This window comes from Aegilops tauschii, chromosome 3, assembly GCF_002575655.3.
Source record: "Aegilops tauschii subsp. strangulata cultivar AL8/78 chromosome 3, Aet v6.0, whole genome shotgun sequence".
Taxonomy (NCBI): domain Eukaryota; kingdom Viridiplantae; phylum Streptophyta; class Magnoliopsida; order Poales; family Poaceae; genus Aegilops; species Aegilops tauschii.
In genome coordinates, this window is record NC_053037.3 from 94,665,510 (window position 1) to 94,679,637 (window position 14,128).

A 14,128-nucleotide genomic window follows, 5' to 3' on the forward strand; every position below is an offset into this window, starting at 1 on the left:
GGATCACGTGAATATCCCATTGTCACCACAGATAAGCACATGCAAGACATACATCAAGTGTTCTCAAATCCTTAAAGACTCAATCTGATAAGATAACTTCAAAGGGAAAACTCAATCCATTACAAGAAGGTAGAGGGGGAGAAACATCATAAGATCCAACTATAATAGCAAAGCTCGCGGTACATCAAGATCGTGCCATATCAAGAACACGAGAGAGAGAGAGAGAGAGAGAGAGAGAGAGAGAGATCAAACACATACCTACTAGTACATACCCTCAGCCCCGAGGGTGAACTACTCCCTCCTTGTCATGGAGAGCGCCGGGATGATGAAGATGGCCACCGGTGAGGGAGCCCCCCTCCGGCAGGGTGCCAGAACAGGGTCCCGATTGGTTTTTGGTGGCTACAGAGGCTTGCGGCGGCGAAACTCCCGATCTAGGTTTCTTTTCGGGGGTTTCTGTATTTATAAGAATTTTTGGCGCCGGTCTCACGTCAGAGGGGTCTCCGAGTCATCCACGAGGCAGAGGGCTCGCCCTCCACCCTCATGGATGGCTCGAGACTCTTCTGGTCCAACTATTTTACTCCGAGGGCTTCTTTTGGTCCATAAAAAATTATCAAAAATTGGCACATCAGTTGAACTCCGGTTGGTATTCCTTTTCTGTAAAACTCAAAAACAAGGAAAAAACATAAACTGGCACTGGGCTCTAGGTTAATAGGTTAGTCCCGAAAATCATATCAAATAGCATATAAATGCATAGAAAACATCCTAGATGGATAATATAATAGCATGGAACAATCAAAAATTATAGATACGTTGGAGACGTATCATAGCTTTTTCAGGTCGAGATTTCAGCTGCCGGAATTATCCCTCTTTGTGTGTACCTTGCATATTAGGAGAGAAAAGGCATTATAATTACTCCAGAAAGCATTATTGTGGATAAAAACATCATAAATAACAGTAGGAAAACATGATGCAAAATGGATGTATCAATGCCCATATTGGTTCCTACATATTCCACGAAGATCTTTTATCGGTTGAACCACGGTGTCAAGGATTCAGTCAATCACGTATGCAAATCCCTTTGTCTAGCGATATGTTACTTGCCCGAGATTCGATCGTCGGTATCTCCATACCTAGTTCAATCTCGTTACCGGCAAGTCTCTTTACTCGTTCCGTAATACAAGATCATGTGACTAACTCATTAGGCACATTGCTTGCAAGCTATTTACGATGTTGTATTACCGAGAGGGCCCAGAGATATCTCTCCGTCACACGGAGCGACAAATTCCAGTCTCGATCCATGCAACCCAACAGACACCTTCAGAGATACCTGTAGAGCACCTTTATGATCACCCAGTTATGATGTGATGTTTCATAGCACACAAGGAATTCCTCCAGTATCCGGGAGTGGCATGATCTCATGGTCTAAGGAACTGATACTTGACATGAAGAAAGCTATAGCAAATAAACTAAGCGATACAATCTATTGCTAAGCGATACAATCCTGTTATCAAATGACAACTCATGTATGTGGTTAGGAAACCATAACCATCTTTGATCAACGAGCTAGTCTAGTAGAGGCTTACTAGGGACACGGTGTAGTTTATGTATTCACACATGTATTTAAGTTTCCGATCAATACAATTCTAGCATGAATAATAAACATTTATCATGAATGGGAAATATGATAATAACCATTTTATTATTGCCTCTAGGGCATATTTCCAACACCATGTAATAGACATTCCTGCATGGACTCTTGGGTGTGTGTTTGAACTTTTGCATTCTCCCGTGATTCCGATTATAACCAGTGAAAACCTTAATATGAGAAATTATATTTTGAAATATGTAATGAAATATTTTGGGACAAACCAAGTAGTGGTTGATTATTGTATGAGGAATCCTATATCCTATATCTTATATTCTATCATATATACTATATAGATATATAAGAGAGTGACCTGGAGACAAGGATAGTTGGTGTGATTGAGATTTTTTTTAAATCACCTACATCCCTTAGAATGTCATACTATGGCATAAACGTTATCCTAAATAAGTTATAGACATCAATGTGTGCTTCTCAAACTACTCTGGAAATACATTGCTCAAAATTTTGAACCTGTTCATATAACATGAGAGATTAGTTAATGATGTCGAGGAAGCTAAAGCGAACACATTGAGGTTCAGCGTCAAGTGGTTATTGTACCTGTAGATGTTTTGATTTCTTGAGTCCGACTACTATTCATGAGAAGAACCTGGCTAATTGCAGTGAATCGTTGAGATGCTATAGAGAATATCAAACCAATAGTGATTAAACAACAACATAAGAAAATAGCATGAGCGAACCAATAACATCTATCGACTGACTAAAATTATCAAATATATCAATCAAAACTACTGATCAAGTATCTACACTAAGAAGATGTCGAGCGTGGAGCACCTTGATGCCTCTGTAGACGAGCATGCACCCCGGTCCTGCGCGTATATCTCCCACCATGAAGAAACACAAACAGAGGATTGTTAATTTCTACTGTCGCGGATTGCAAGGAAGGCGGGGTTGACCTTGTAAAAGACTAAAGATCTTTTGGCCTTGTTGATGCCAGCATGAAGGGCAAGGAGAGAAGCGCATACCTCGGTGGTCATCACTGCGTCCTCAGCTACGATCTACTTGCAGCTCATTGAGAGGGTGTTGGAGATGTTGCTGCAAGTTTCTGCTCCTTTGGTAGATCGTCTCCAGTACATGCAGTTGTGTTATTCTCCAAGCTACAAAAAAATAACTCTGAAACTATCTTTGATCCATTTTTTATTATTCATTGCGGTACTAAGTATTTACAGAAAAAAATACAAAACAACGGCAATGAATATGGAATTCTTTACCTTGATGGCTAGAGGTGGTTCTGCATTGGTCCTTCGGAACATGAGGATGGAATAAGAGTGAGAGGTGCATTGGGCACCTCCCTCCGCCTCCCTGCCCTGGCCTTAAGTCGGCCATGTACTTGGGCTGCTGCTTGGTCACTCTCTCCGCCACAGCGTGTTGTGTCAATCTCTTTGACGGCCGCATCATCGAGCTGAAGACTCGGGCAGTGCTACCACCTGCCACTGGCAGGCCGCAACACGCATGCCCTAGCAGTGGAAAAGAAGGAGCCATGACCGGGTGAGAGATATACCTCCAGGACGTGTAGGTGGACGATGGATGGCTGAGTGGCGACGGTGTAGGAGGCATGTCGGGGTAGCGGCAGTTGTGGTACGGCTGAAATGGGGGCGACAGTGTGGGAACCTAGAATACATGGCCGAGAGAGATCGAGGGAGAGAGAATCAGAGAACTCGGGTGGAGCTATTCATTCCGGTAGATAGGATAAAATCGGTTCGACATTCTTTATAAAAAATGGATGCTAGGTGGGTATTTCATTGGAAAAATCGGTGGGGTGGGTGGTGTAGTTCGAAGGGAGGCTTGCTCCGGTGCACCCCCTAACTCAATTTCCTAGGGGTATTCTTGACCCCCGCCATCTATTTTTTCTCCGGCCCGCCGCTGCCCATATCCAAGCCCCGTAGCCCATATCCAAGCCCCGTATAACCCGTATGACCCATACGTATGTATACGGTGACATCCCAAAACAAAGGATGACACGACCCCACGACCAGGTAGGACCTGCCGACGGCCGATCCATCAATCACGCAGCTCAATCAATCACGCAGCTCCATCATTCACGCAGCTCCTCCATCATTCTGGTGAGGTTCTGTAGGAATATCGGCGGTAGCGATCTTATCGCCGGCGATCTCGTCCGAGAGCGCGCGCGGCACCGTCGTCAACCTCCAGCGCTCGCAGGTACCACATCCCGTTTCCCCACGTTTGTCTCGCTCGCGGCAGCATCAAACGAACTGCCGCTGTTTTCGTCGTAGTGGTTAACCTAGCGGGGCGGGCAATCTAGCTTTCTGGCGGTCCAGGCCATCGCAGATCTTATTCTGGTAGTGCTGCTCATCGTGATATACACAGTGATCACGCGGGCTAAAGTGGGTTTCTTCTTTCTAGGGTTAACCTAGCATCGGTTGCCGTCGGTTGTGTGCACGACGGCTCCGTTATTTGATGCGGCGGCTTACCTAGGTATCCGGCGATCCAAAGTAATCACGACTGGTGCCGTGGGCTAGGAATCTGGCGGCGCATGTTATCACGGGTAGCGCTGCTTCTCGCGATCCAAAGTGATCACGTACTGGATTCGTGGGACGTACCTTAACGCCGCTCGGTGTGGAGAGGGGGGATCCATGGGCGATCAGAGGTCGTTGGCGTCGATTGTGTGCACGATCTGAACGCCCTCGGTTGGGACACTCTCCGGTTGGTGTAGTTTATTTAACATCCGTGATCGTGCGCTAGGTGTTGTATATGTCAGCATTGATAATGTTTGCACATGTGATGATACATATTAATTGTTGTAGGAAATGGCGGACGATGAATTAACTGATATGATGTATGACATGGAGTTTGGAGAACTGATGAAAGACTGGATAGAAGATTGGTCAGATGATGAAAATTCAGATCGTGGATATAGGTCAGAGAATGGGAACGTATTGGAAGATCTTAATGTGAGTGGCATTATCATGTTGTAATTTTTTGGTGGCATCCGACAATATTATATTTTGAAAATTTATAGATGGATGAACATGATGATGGTCAGGAAAACAATGAGCATGATGATGGTGAGGAAAACAACTCGGAGATCTCGAATGAAGATTACATTAGTCAGGTATGGAAGTGGAATTTTTTGTTGGCATGCATGCAAATTGAATTAATCCTGGAATATTATATGATAAGTACTTATGTATTTGTGTTATATTTTTGAGCTCATTTCCGAATGTCATAATGCGTACGACTATTACGGTGAATCCGACGCGGAGACAGGCCTTGATGTCGAATCATTAGCTGCACCTGATTCTGGGGAGTCGCAATCGTCGGTCATCATGAGTGAGGTATGTATGTAATCAATGTTGTATGGAAGTAATGTTATACCATAGAAAACTGTTTTCATGGCTATGTTATGATTGTGTAGGTGACAGAAGTTGAGGGGAAAAAGAATGTCCAAGATACTGCTAGTGCAGATGATAAGAGGGATATGTTCATGCAGATAATACAAATGGCTTTTACGTCTCACAAGGCTGCGTATGATTTCTACAACAGCTATGCTAGAGATAATGGTTTCAGCATTAGAAAGAATAGGGTCAGGTATAGCAAAACCGAGTCACATCATATGCGTTATAGGCGGTTTGTTTGTTCCATACAAGGAAAACGTGACAGCAGGTTGCTAACCGAGGAAGGACACAGCCGTAGGCTCAGACCCGAGACACGCTGCCACTGCGAAGCGCACCTGACCGTGAAGCTTGACCAAAAGCGTGGGGTTTGGTATGTTGATAGTTTTGAGGACAAGCATAGCCATATCTTGGCAGGACCGGACGAGGTACCTTTTCTTTGGTCCCACAGAAAAATCAAAGAGTACCAGAGAGCTGAGATACTGTCCATGGGAGCTGCAGGGATTAGAATTCACGACATGATGGATTCCTTCATCAGCAAACATGTATGGTATGGCGGTGTTGGTTTTACCAGGCGTGAAATATACAACCTTTGCGCCAGGGAGAAGAGGAAGCTGCTTTCAAAAGGTGATGCTGCCACAGTCATAGGCATCATGGTCAGTAGGAAACAGAGGGATCCTAGCTTCTTTTTCGAGTACAAGCTAGACAAGGAAGGACATATGAATAGGATGTTCTGGTGTGACTCCCAGTCTCGTCATGACTATGAGGACTTCGGCGACGTGCTTGTATTTGACAGCACGTACAAGATGAACCGGTATGGTATGCCATTCATACCCTTTGTTGGTCTTAACAATCACCGGAAGACCACTGTTTTTGCTTGTGCCATAGTTTCGGACGAGACCGAAGAGACATATGTGTGGCTGCTGGAGACTTTTTTGAGGTCCATGTGTCAAAAGATGCCGAAGAGTGTTATCACGGACGCCGACGCTGCGATGATCAAGGCAATTCACCAAGTCTTGCCAGACGTGTGGCACCGCATATGTACGTGGCACATAGAAAAAAATATGAAGATTCACCTCAGTCACAAGTCCTTGAAGGAGTTCCGAACTCTTCTGTACTACAGCACGTCCACGGCCACGTTTGAGGAGAGATGGCACGCGTTTTCCAAAAGATGGCAGTCGAAAAAAACAGTAACATGGTTGAGACGGATGTATAAGAAGAGGAGACTGTGGGCCGTGGCTTATCTGACAGAGGGTTTTTGGCTTGGCATGAAAAGCAACCAGAGGAGTGAAAGTCTAACTCATGCCTTCACCTCCACCTAGACGGTGAAATGACCCTGGTGGATATGATTTTGCACTATGAGAACACCGTTGTACGTATCCGTGAGAATGAGGCACGAGATGATTGCACGGCCTCACAGAGTTTACCGGTGCCAGTTACTAGCTCGAGGGAACTTGAGATAGCTGCTTCTCACGTCTTCACTCCAGCAAACTTCTATATGTTGCAAGCTGATCTTAGGAAAATTGGTGGCATGGAGATTGTAGAAATAAAGCTCGGAGACGGATCACAGCAGTACATCGTGACCTGGAAGAATAACCGGAAGAGCCGTTTTTGGGTGGAGTACACTCCAGTAAATTCCGCAGAAACTATAAGGTGCAGCTGCAGAAGAATGATTCGAAAGGGTCTACCTTGCAAGCACATATTCCATGTACTGAAGTACTTGAATATATCTGAAATACCAAAGTGTTTAGTTCTTGTGCGGTTCACGAAAGACGCAAGGTTGGGACTGCCCGCCAGGCGCACAAGCGATCTGTTGGGATTTGGATGGACTGGAGCAGCTGAAAGAATGAAATATAGCCAGGTCAGTGTGTTTGCTTCAGAAGCTATGCATGCAGCATGCAAACACCCAACTTTGTGGGATCAGTTATAGGAGAGTTTGAAGGCCGTGATAGCTAAGAGCCATGAGTATGATCAGCTAAAGGAAAATTTGAGTAAGAAAACGGCTGATCTTAATACTTGTGCAATTGAATATGTGGACGATGGTGAAGGTAACATAGTTGAAGTTCATGATCCTATTAAAGTATCAACGAAAGGTGCAACTAAGGTAGATGAGAACCGCCCTATGTCGAAAAATGGTAGGCCACTTTCGTACGACGAGATCAGAATCAGGTGCGGCGCATGCAAATTGCTAGGGCACACTAAACGCAGCAAGAAATGCAAACTAAATAAGAAGTAAGTTTTTGTATGCATTGTAGGTTATAATTGTTTTTAACTTTTCATTCATTAACTTTTCCTGTTATCGTGTGCAGAAGCATGGTGGGCGAAGAAGAGTAGAACAGTTGCTAAAGTTATGTTAGGATGAATCCAGTGATCTAATAGTGAGGTGTTTACAATGTGTTACTGCATACATGATACATGATATATACTATTGCAAGAGGCCAGTACCTTGAGATAGTGCTTGTAGCATATATGGACTAAACAGGAGGCGGTCACTAGGGACTTTAATCATGGAAAATGGATAGCATTTTAGCCATTGTAATGATGGCATCTTTTGTGTTGTCCACTGTAGTTATATTATATTAGAAAACTAGACGATACCCGGCATGTTGTTGCGGGAATGTTTTGCAATATATTCATAGAGAAATGGTTACGTGTAACATGTATATGTTGTTGCGGGAATATTTTGTTTGCATGTTGTGGTGGACCTTTCTCCATACATGTTGAATGACGAGGTGGCAAACTTGCATGTTAAGAGAAATAGGTTAGTGGTGGCTAGTTGTTTAGATATAGAAGATGTAATTATGTGTGGTAATAATTAATTTTTTTTCACTCCTTTGGTTCACCACCATTTAGATATAGAAGATATCAGCTCACTTTGGTCTATAGTATAGACTTCGTACCAAAAACCCACCATTTTCCCCTCATAAAGAAAAGAAAAACCCACCATTTTATGGCTTGTAGTGTAACTCGGGTCGCTTGTCGCGATGACGTAGAGGGGGGGTGACGGATGGCGCGACACACGGCCGCTCCCGTTGCCGAGCCCATTTAACAATTTTTATTTTGATTACAGCCCGTTTAAATGGGCCGCGCTGGCCACCTGGTCGGGGCGGTTCTTCCCTCGCGATCTCCATGCGCGTTCTATCTATCCACTGCGACCGCCGCCGCCGCCGCCACCGATCCACGTCTTGCCGCCGGTCACGTTATGCCATGGTTTCGTGGAGCGACGAGTCGAGCTCTTCTTCGGATGGCGAATCCGTGACTAGCCTGCAGGTACGCTCCTACTATATAATCTCCAAATAGTGCTAGTCTTAGGGTTAGGGTTCTTCATTTCCGGTATTTAACGCAGGGCGTTGATTTGTGCATTATGTCTGTTGTTTCGTTTAACTTCCTATGACTATCCCTTGCTATGAATGGAGTGGCATTGCTCACGATCTGTCTTCTCGTTGTCTGCATCGAGAACCTTGCGTCAGGCTAGTTGCTTTTGATTCCTTGGACACTGGCAGACGTTTTCTTGCCTGTGGTCAGAAGGTATGTTGTTCCGTACTGTAAATATATGTTTAAATTACCTCGTGCTCGATTTACTTCGCGGTAATCCATTGTTATGCCCAAAATTGCATACAATTTCAATTAATTTGTGCATTTACAAAGTCCGTATTTATGTTGTTTTTTTAGGTCTAATATTTGTTTTAGCACATAATAGCATATACTTGTAGTTAATTGATCCATATATATATATATATATATATATATATATATATATATATATATATATATATATATATATATATATATATATATGTATATCATTGCATGCTACATTTTGTGTTTATATGATTGAGACCATATTTTTAGTCATTGCATGTAATTGTATTGCATTTGTGCATATATGATTGAGACCATATTTTTTCATACTGTGGGAAGAAGTGAAATGTAACTATGTGGAATGGGTAGACCCAGAGTGGTCAGTGGCTACGAAGTTCTGCCTGAGAGAACTGTGGAGCATGTATGACGAGAAGCTGAGACAGAATATTAAGAATGCTGAAGAAAAATGCATGTTAATTGGAGAAAAGAGGAGGACAGAGGAAGAGCTGAGATTTTTCAAAATGGACTTTGCTAAACTGGTGGCTGATAAGGAGGATGCTCTCACGCAGTTGGGCAATGCAAGATTGTCACTTAGCGATCTCAAAGAGGAGCTGGAGAAGAATAAGATGGCAGACCATGGTTGTGCCAATCTACATCAGGTCCTGAGGGTAAAGGCTGAGAAAGACCGAGACCGGGTGGTGCTAGAGAGAGACCAAGTGATGAGAGAGAGGGACCAGCTGAAGCAAGAGAAGAAAAAACTTGAGTATATTATTGCAGATTTTCTCAAACAGAAACATGGGTACGTTGATAAGATCAAGAAGCTGAAGGAGATTTGTGATGAATTTTAAGTATGTTTTGTGGTTTATTGTTGAACAGAATGATCAAGTCCTATCTGCATTGTGGCCAGTTCATTTGTGTAAGGTCTAAGTATATTATATTAACCAATAAATTATATCACTTACGAAATAGTTTGCCCTTGTTTGACCTGCATCCTAATGCGGGTTCTCGGCTAAGCACTGAAATTCTTTTGCTTCCACCGGAGCTCTAAATCGTACTGATCAAGGGGACGAAATAGTAGTTGATCATGTGATTGATGGTGCTACTGATACTGATCTTCATGATGCAGAAAAGGAAAAGGCTAACAAAAATGCAGCAAAAAAACTGTGCAACGTGATTTCAAGCAACACATAACGCCAAGGGAGTCTGACGCAAGACACGAGGAAGATCCACCTGCGGACGCCGATCCCGAGAGATCCAGCGGCAATCATGCGCACGGGATCCCAGGCGGATCTGCCTACTCCACCAATCGCAGGATCCACGGGTGGCCCGTCTGCGTCTGACACACGGGCTGTCTCCACCGAGCGGTCGGGCGGGACCGGACCTGGCGCGTCCCCCCGCGCGAACTGGCGCTCGTCGACTAGGTCGCCCGCGTGGGGACCGGATCTGTCGTTGTCTCGGGCGCGGGATCCCACACCGGATGGCATGACAGCCGAGGTTGATTCTCAGGCAAACAAAAGGAATTTATCAAAAAAATTCTTATTGTTGAATAATGCCAAATCAAATCAAAAAAATATGCAAAAGTAAAAAAGAAATGAATTACTCTTCCATGATAGAAAAGAATGAACACAGCAGCAAAAAACATTAAGGTAGAACAAATGAAGGGAAGCAAAAATTTACTGGTACGAAACGTATAGTCTGACTGCATTACACATACAAAAGTATGTGTGAGCGACCAAAAATCCACGCAAAATCCATGGTATCGTGCTTATTACATGAATGATAGAAAATCAAAGTTGTCCATGCCGGGAAACGTGCTTCCAGACTTAAAACAAACGACTAAAACTAGAATCTTGAATCATGTATGATGTCTTCACGCCTTGCTTTTCTTTGCGATGTCGCGGATTTTGTTCTTCACACATTCAAGCGTGTTGGTAGGTGAGAGAACCAACTCGGCGACGAGACGCCTTCTCCTTGCATTAACCGTGCCCTGCAATTTTTAGAACAAGGTTTAATGAATAGAAGTTGGTATTATACGACAATTGTACAAGTATACGAACAGAGAGGACAAATTACTTGGGTAAAATCGGCGGTCCATCGATCCCCGTCCCAACGCTCCATAACTTCAATCACAAAAAGGCCACAAGAGTTCCTAATATATATGCAAACATTAGTCACCGTGCACACGAACATGTCTTTCGTAAGTAGAAGATGATGAACCATAACTCACCCGTCCTCTTGTAGTGGCATGTCGATCTGAGGTATGATAGGCCACTTAGTGACGTCTGGATATTTGCCAGGTGTAATACGGTTTGCCTCTTCCATATCAATTGCTATTGCTAGTCGCTATTTGAAAGAAAATAGTAGTGAGAAACCATATGACATTTCATATGAAGAATGCTCAATGTTGGGGAGAGTACCAGTGCTTTCACACTGTCGAGAGAGAACTCGAGAGAATAGAGCGAATCAAAAACTCGGAATTCTTTCTTGAGGTTGTGCATCACCACGGTGATCCAGTGTGTATTGCCGACGTTCAACGGGATAAACGACTAAAATGTGGAACACGTTGAAATGAGTGTTAATGAACCAGTAAGAACATATCATACCTTATCACGGACGGTATTGAAATGAGTGTTAATGAACTAGTAAGAACATATCATACCTTATCACGGACGGTATACTCGTCCAGAACCCTACATACTGCTCCAGCTCTGCTCAGCGCACTATCCATGTTGTATTTCGACGGTTTAGGGTTGTCTCGTGCCTTAGCACGATCAACAAGGTATTTGGACCTCCAGGCTGGACAGAGGTGCCGATCATGACCAACGCGCAGAGCCAAATGTGTCTGATAAGCATCGATAATCTGCGTAAAATAATAGAACATTTTATTTTCATAGGTGACACCTAGATTATGCACTTAAATAGCAGGACATGGTAATAGATCTTACGTCATCCGCCAGCCATGTATGCTCAAGTACCGGTCGTATACTCTCCACAGTCACAGAGGTGCCACGTTCATTGTAGTAAACTCTTTTTGTCATATTCTTCTCAGACCGAGCAGCTGCCTCCACAAACGCAACAGCAGCATCGATGAGTTCCGGTGTCAAATCATCCTTAACAGAGCCTTCCATGTCATTGTCACTAAACAGAGCTGCATGATAAATTACGAACGTCACGAACGGTGAGTACATGAAATGGTAGTAAATTAAGCACTAAGATAGCTACTAATGGTACCTCTAGTTGCGGTAGTGTTGCCGGATGGCTTAGTACCGCGAGCGCTTTGCTTGCCGGGCTTGTCAAGTTTAAAGGGGGATTCAAATTTCTTGGGAACAGTCCGCCGGCGCTTCCCGGATATAACATCGTCTTCTTTTGCGGTTGCTGCAGACTTTTTCCCCTTGCTCTTACCCACCATCCTGTCGATAGAACTTGCAGAAATGTTAATGTCGGACGATTCTGCTCGAGGAGAATTACCTACAATCCAAGGGTTCTCCGGTGTTGCGCCGCACTCATCAGTAGGCTTCGTTGTCCTGTCAACATTTAACTTGGCAGGTGTTTTCTAGTTAACAAAGAAATAATGTGATAGGTTTAGCTAACGAAAATGAAGATGCATAATTGAGATAAATGAAGATAAATAAATGAAAATATACTTCCTCATCATCGTTGTTCTGGTTTACAACAGGCTCGTCAGGCTGTGTCAAATCAATCACCGGCTCTAGACCGTCAGAGTCATCCTTGTACATGAATTCTTTTTTTTCTGGCGGACCATTCTCAAAGGAATCCACTTCTAGGTCGGCATCGTTGTTGCCGGAAGCCGCAGCAGCCGCTGGCTTGTACATCACACCATTTTGGTTCAACTTCTCTAACAATCTCGGCATTACATAAAAATAATTAATTAATGTCGGCACGGTTTTGCAACTTCAAAAATGTTGTAAACATAGAATTAAGGGTGTGTCACCTCGGCTACTTGTTCCGGTATTTCCTTCATTTGGCTGCGTATGTAATCCATACACCGCTTCATGATGAGGTTCATCATCTTGTCCGCGTTTGAGGCTAACTTGGACTTCTTTGCCGCACCAACGGCAGGCTTCATTTTTGGCTTTTCTGGTTCGGGTACTTTGTGCTCCTGCGCCCTATACTCCTTGGTTATGTTGTCTTCAATCTGCATGTGAAATACAAGTATATGTGATCAATAAAAATATTAATACAACTAATTATGTTATATAAAAGATTTAAGAAGTACCCAACGTAATGAATTACCTTGATGTTACCACGGCCACGACCGTGGTCATAATCAAACTTGTCTCTCCTTGAGGCTGTAGCTTCAGTCCAATTCCTCATTAGAGGTTCCATGGACAAGCTAGGATTGAATGCGCATTCACCTTCCAGAGGCTGAACCTTCTCCCAGTACAGGTACTGCATGAATATGAAAAATTACAATTAGTACTATACAGCAGGTAAATTAGCAATCATATTTTTTTTGCAATGGTACAAGTCTGAAAGGTGTACCTACAGGAGAGCTAAGTTCCCTCTTGGCCATTGGCGGAGGTGTTTGCCTTTCCTCATGTTGCGAAGGCAGTCCAGCAGAACCCGGAGGGTGAATGCATTCCAATTAATCTTGGATATACGCTTCACATCGTCCACCAATGCGTAATATTGCTTTGGTACAGTCTTGCTCGACATGGGAGCAAGAACTGTTCCAAGCAACACGAGGACAACTCTCCGAAGGAAATCGTCGTCGGCGGATTTATTTTTTATGATGTCCACAATCAGATCATCGATGACTATGTTACCTGTGGTCTTGCTCAGGAATTGAGGCGGCACTCGATCTTTAACATCCTCACCTTCCTCACCGAGAATACCTTCTACCGACAGTCCATGGTTCTCCAAGGCCAAGATGCACTCAACATCCACGGCACCGAGAGACACTTCGCCAACCAAGTCTTGTACAATGAATCTGCCCTTGCTAGGATCAAAAATCTCAACCATGTACCGGATCAACAGTGTACGCATCTTCAGCGAAGGTATCTGAAGCATGCTACGGAGTGGTGTTTCGGCAAGTGCGGCCCGTTGACCGGAAGATAGACCGGCAATAAGTTTGCACCATTTTTCTATGGCGCAAACAATTTCTCCGTTGAGTTCATCCATCCTGTTAAAAAAATATACTTGGTTATAGTACCATAAATTATGTAATCAACTTTTTTCCTAACATATTGTTGCATAAAACATAATAATGGAATACACTATCCCATAGTAGATAGAAAACTATACAACATAATTTATTCATACTGAAACATTCAGCAGAGACACGTGCAGCACATAAAATGACAATTTAACAAGTACTTATTTAACCAATTAGTTTCATAATAAAAAGCAACATAATTTATCTAATCATTTATTTTTCATATGGTACTGTACAAATAGATATAAGAATCGGTGACAGTGCCTAATTAACAGTAAATCGAAAAGAAAAAAACGAAATTATGCATACTGGAACATGCATCAAACAAACGTGCAACACATACAATATTAGTCG

The 14,128-nt window shown here is 43.4% G+C and overlaps 1 protein-coding gene across 1 annotated transcript; it reads right to left on the reverse strand.

Moving 5' to 3' along the window:
* Window positions 1-10,468: 10,468 nt before the first annotated feature.
* On the reverse strand, window positions 10,469-13,132 carry LOC120975593 (uncharacterized). Its single transcript, XM_073511620.1, has 11 exons — window positions 13,106-13,132; window positions 12,853-13,008; window positions 12,670-12,754; window positions 12,243-12,454; window positions 11,866-12,151; window positions 11,574-11,746; window positions 11,258-11,458; window positions 11,016-11,144; window positions 10,826-10,941; window positions 10,672-10,747; window positions 10,469-10,585 (listed from the first exon to the last, which is right to left on the reverse strand). Exons 1-11 carry the CDS (start codon window positions 13,130-13,132, stop codon window positions 10,469-10,471), a joined length of 1,578 nt encoding a protein of 525 aa, XP_073367721.1.
* Window positions 13,133-14,128: the final 996 nt, after the last annotated feature.